This window comes from Blastocystis sp. subtype 4 (genome assembly GCF_000743755.1).
Source record: "Blastocystis sp. subtype 4 strain WR1 chromosome Unknown seqid_0476, whole genome shotgun sequence".
Classification (NCBI taxonomy): Eukaryota; class Bigyra; order Opalinata; family Blastocystidae; genus Blastocystis; species Blastocystis sp. subtype 4.
This window is the reverse complement of record NW_014569071.1, coordinates 1,067-5,188: the sequence shown is the minus strand read 5'-3', so window position 1 is coordinate 5,188 and position 4,122 is coordinate 1,067. Positions and strand designations below refer to the sequence as shown.

General features: G+C 39.3%; 2 protein-coding genes across 2 annotated transcripts; one reads left to right on the top strand and one right to left on the bottom strand.

The window, feature by feature from the left end:
- Nucleotides 1-94: 94 nt before the first annotated feature.
- Nucleotides 95-467, top strand: JH06_4914 (2-oxoglutarate malate translocase; the record flags this gene model as incomplete). Its single annotated transcript, XM_014669589.1, is given in 2 exon segments — nucleotides 95-138; nucleotides 155-467. 2 exon segments carry the CDS (start codon nucleotides 95-97, stop codon nucleotides 465-467), a joined length of 357 nt encoding a protein of 118 aa, XP_014525075.1.
- A 1,888-nt stretch (nucleotides 468-2,355) lies between these two features.
- On the bottom strand, nucleotides 2,356-3,386 carry JH06_4913 (hypothetical protein; the record flags this gene model as incomplete). The annotated part of the gene is given in 5 exon segments (XM_014669588.1): nucleotides 2,356-2,472; nucleotides 2,502-2,807; nucleotides 2,820-2,940; nucleotides 2,971-3,311; nucleotides 3,333-3,386. The coding sequence occupies 5 exon segments, from the start codon at nucleotides 3,384-3,386 to the stop codon at nucleotides 2,356-2,358; spliced, it is 939 nt and encodes a 312-aa protein (XP_014525074.1).
- Between the last annotated feature and the right edge of the window lie 736 nt (nucleotides 3,387-4,122).

Below are 4,122 nucleotides of genomic sequence, written 5' to 3'. Positions count from 1 at the left end.
TGAACAACGTCGTGGTTACACTAATGTATTTACCGCCGTCGGTCGTATTGTGAAGGAGGAGGGACTGATGACTCTGTGGAGAGGTTCGATTCCCATGGTGTTCCGTGCTATTGCAATGAACGTTGGTATGCTGGCTTCGTACGATCAAAGTAAGGGCTCCTTATACCGGAACTGGAAAGACTACGAGTCTATTGGCTTCGGCTATTTCTGGTTTCGTGTGTGCTTTTACTACCCTTCCATTTGATTTGATTAAATGCCGTCTCATGAATATGCGTGTTGATCCTGCTACTGGTACCTTCCCCTACAAGAATCTCGTCGATTGTACCTGGAAGATTTTCAAGCAGGAAGGAATAATGCAATTCTGGAGAGGGTATTGGACTTTCTATGCTCGTTCTGCTCCTCATGCTATGATCAGTCTGTTGATGAAGGATGTACTGAATAGTTGGTATGATAAGGCTTTCCTTTAAGAAAAGTGTCGATTTAGTCTTGTGAACAGCAACAGTAATTGTAACAGTATTCTTGAGGTGTTTGTTTGGAAACACAGAAACTATAAAGGACTTCCGAGTCTGGAGAAGCAAATAGAAACCACAGAAAAGAAAGTAATGGAATCAGTACTACACCCATTCGAACAACTCGTAGAAAAAAACAATGGGTGGGTCTCGATGGTCGTGAAAAGGTCTGGCGCAACAATTGGGTCTTCTCTTGTAGTACACGTAAGGCAATGCTAATAGAATCAACTTCTCGCAAATCTATTTGTGGTATATTCATGATCTGCAACAAGTGATTCTGTTCTCGAACTAATTGGAGCAGACTACCAAGAAGTTCATCCTTTTCTCTTCGATCCTCTTCACTGAATATCCTTAAAACCTCTTTCATAAAGGATAAATCAACTGCTTGCGACTCCATAATTGATGAAATAACCTCCATATCCCTCTGACAATTTTCAGAAAGGATTTGACTATCGTTCACTTCTCTCCGATTCTCCATCCACAGTTGTCGACTCCACTTAGATTCACTATTCTCATCTAAGTCATAATTTCATTTCATACCCATCACCTCTAGAACTATCTACATCACATGAGTTTGTCAACACAGAAATAGAAGAAACATTTACGGAATCAAGAAGTATACTTTCAGTATTGAATGGAGAATGGTTTTCAGACATCACCTCCGAAACACTCTCATTGGATTCCTATATGTGACCCAATCTTCCCAACCATTCACATGGATTGTTTCCATAAAAAGAATGAGCCTGTGAATTCAAATGTGATAGAACAAACATGTCAAAACCGAATTGACAATATCATAGTCATTGCTATACCAAGTATCACTAACGCAATATTACGAATTTGCAAGGTATGCTGATACTTCAAGTCCAATTCTCTCATTACATCCTCTCTCTTTGCATGTGCCTGCACTTCGTAGTTCATCTTTCGTAGACGAAGTTTGTGTACTTCGAGTAATCCCCGGCACAAGACACAATTCGTTGATTCTGTATCAAAAACTGTCGAAATGTTCGCACCACAGTGAATACATTTCAAATCATCGGGGAGCTCACAATCATGGGTAACACTCTCAACCGTTTTAGCATATTGAATTACTTGAGGATTGTCAGAAGCTTCTTTGCGGATTCGCTGAGCTTCTAAAAGACACCAATCCCTGGTTGCCAACACTTCCTTCTTCAATCGTTCGTTCGTTTCTTGAAGTTGTTTAATTTCTGTTTCCAACGTCGTTTGTGAGTATATAGACTTCTCTTTCTCGGGAATCACTTTCTTTTCCACTTTTGCCTTAGGCAGAGATGCTACCTTCTCTTTCGCAACTTTAGCATACCTAAATGATGATAATTCCTCCTCTAATTTAGCTTCCTTCTTCCTTTGTTCTTCCAATAGCAAATCCATTTTCTTCCTATCCTCCAAAGAATTATCCAAAAGCTGTTGTTTTTTATCCAGCTCCTCCTTAATAGAGCTGATAGTGTTTCTTAGCTCGTCAATTTCAGCTTTCAGAGTATGATTATGTTTATTCTTCATGTCAATAGTCGTTGATGCCAACATTTCATTTCGTTGATTCTCCATCCTCAATAAATACAACTCCATCTTCAATTCCTCCATTGTACTAGCAGTCTCCGTTTTAGTCTTCGAACAAACCGACTCTGTTGATTCCTCAGTAGACATGGTAGAGACTGTCGGCTCTATTCCATAATGTCCTAGCATTTCAACTATACAATTCTTTCAGTAATAATAAGTTTGAAAATAAACAAACACTAGAGCTAGATATATAACTCATGCTTTCAGCATTCTTATATTCTTCAATAGTATCTGATACAACCGCTCTTTTTATCATTCTCCCTCTCCATGCCTACCTGCTTTCTTCAAACTCTGCCAAATCTCTAAAAATATCCAGTTCTGTATAGTTATGGAGATAGGCTCTTCGTTTGAATGACTTATCGAATTGATGAGCCAATTTGGAAAACAACTAGACTCATATCCTGCAAAAACACCTACAGTTCCCATACTAGTATGGTTTGCCATCATCAATCCTGACACTTTATGGGTTGTTGCTAGATAGGGACTTGTTCGTGAAAGAGCGACTTGAATACTTGCTGGACCCCAGGGGATGAAATTATGTGTGTTTTGCTCTCGAATACGCTGAAGACTCTTATGCACTTCCATGGGGTCAACAGCTCCTTGAATAATGTCTAGTACCGAGATATATCGCCCTTTCCGAGTATTGACACTGACCATGAGATTCTTGTTTTGAAGTAAACGACGCATTACATCATTCACACTCGTCCTCCGTACAGTATTGATCTAAACATAAACAAATATGAGCAACTTCACAGAGTCATCAACAATAAAAGGTGTATAAGAGGTTAGAAGGAAATGAAGACGAGGTTGTGGAATGAGAGAAGCAACCATTCCCACTAAATCATTATTCATATAACTACTTATTATTTCACTGTTTCTTGTCTACCTAGGATAGCGCATTGTTGCAGTAGATGCAGCCATTACTGTTGAAACGATGGAATTGACCTGAGACATTGATGGATTCAATAGGTGAAGTCGATCTGTTGCAATACTGTTCAGGGACGTATTATCTAACACAACAACTGAATCTGCATGTTGAATGAGACGTCGCATTGTAGGAACTGAGTTATATGCTTGAACCACAACATCAGATGCATTCTCTAGATTTGGAAAGACGGAATATGTTTGAATGAGCTTCTTTGGGAAGGCATCATGAAGATTCTCTAAGAGGAACGATCCCATTCCAGATCCAGTTCCTCCTGCGATACTGTGTGTGAGCATGAATCCCTATTCATAATAACCAATCACCAACTCCACTTCAAGACTATCACTATTCTCTGCTTCACGTGTGAGTATATCCATTGTGATTTCTCGATACGAACGTCCTTGCTCGAAACCCACACCCCAATTGTTTCCAGCTCCATTTCCATTCGCACCAACATATCTAGAATCAACGATAGATTCAAGTCCTACATGTTCTCTAGATTAAAGAAGTCTTTATATTCAGACTCCTTAATCGTATTTATCACGCGTGGTTCAAGATCGAACAATACAGCTCTTGGAACAAAGTGACTGTTATCTGCCTTGGAATTAAATCATTTACAATCAAAAATACTCTGTAGAAGAAGACATCCTTCCTATCAAGTCCTTCTTCTGCATAATCCTTCAATATCCCATCAGCTCCAATTCCGTGTTCAGCACATAACCTTTTCCAGAATTCAAATCCAACTACCCCAATCAAAGAGCGTTCCCCTTATCTTACTCTGATTTCCACATTGTCCAACCTGAACTGTAACAATTTCACGAGGCATCACAATTCGTGAGTTAAAACAAACACGAATGAGAGTACAATAAAGGACATTAGATTCTTCCCGAAGTAGTAGCAGGAAGAAAACCTTCCAAAAGTTCCATGTGATAATAGCTTTCAGGGTCTTGAACATAATCACCTGCAGGAGGGGTTTCGTTAGGAGAATAGATATCATTACCTTCGTCTCGAATCGTTAACAACTTGTTGAAGCACATCAGATAATAAACACTATAAGCAAGTGTGATAACAAGCAAGATCACATTTAACGAAGTGATCAGCAACTCCCAGTCC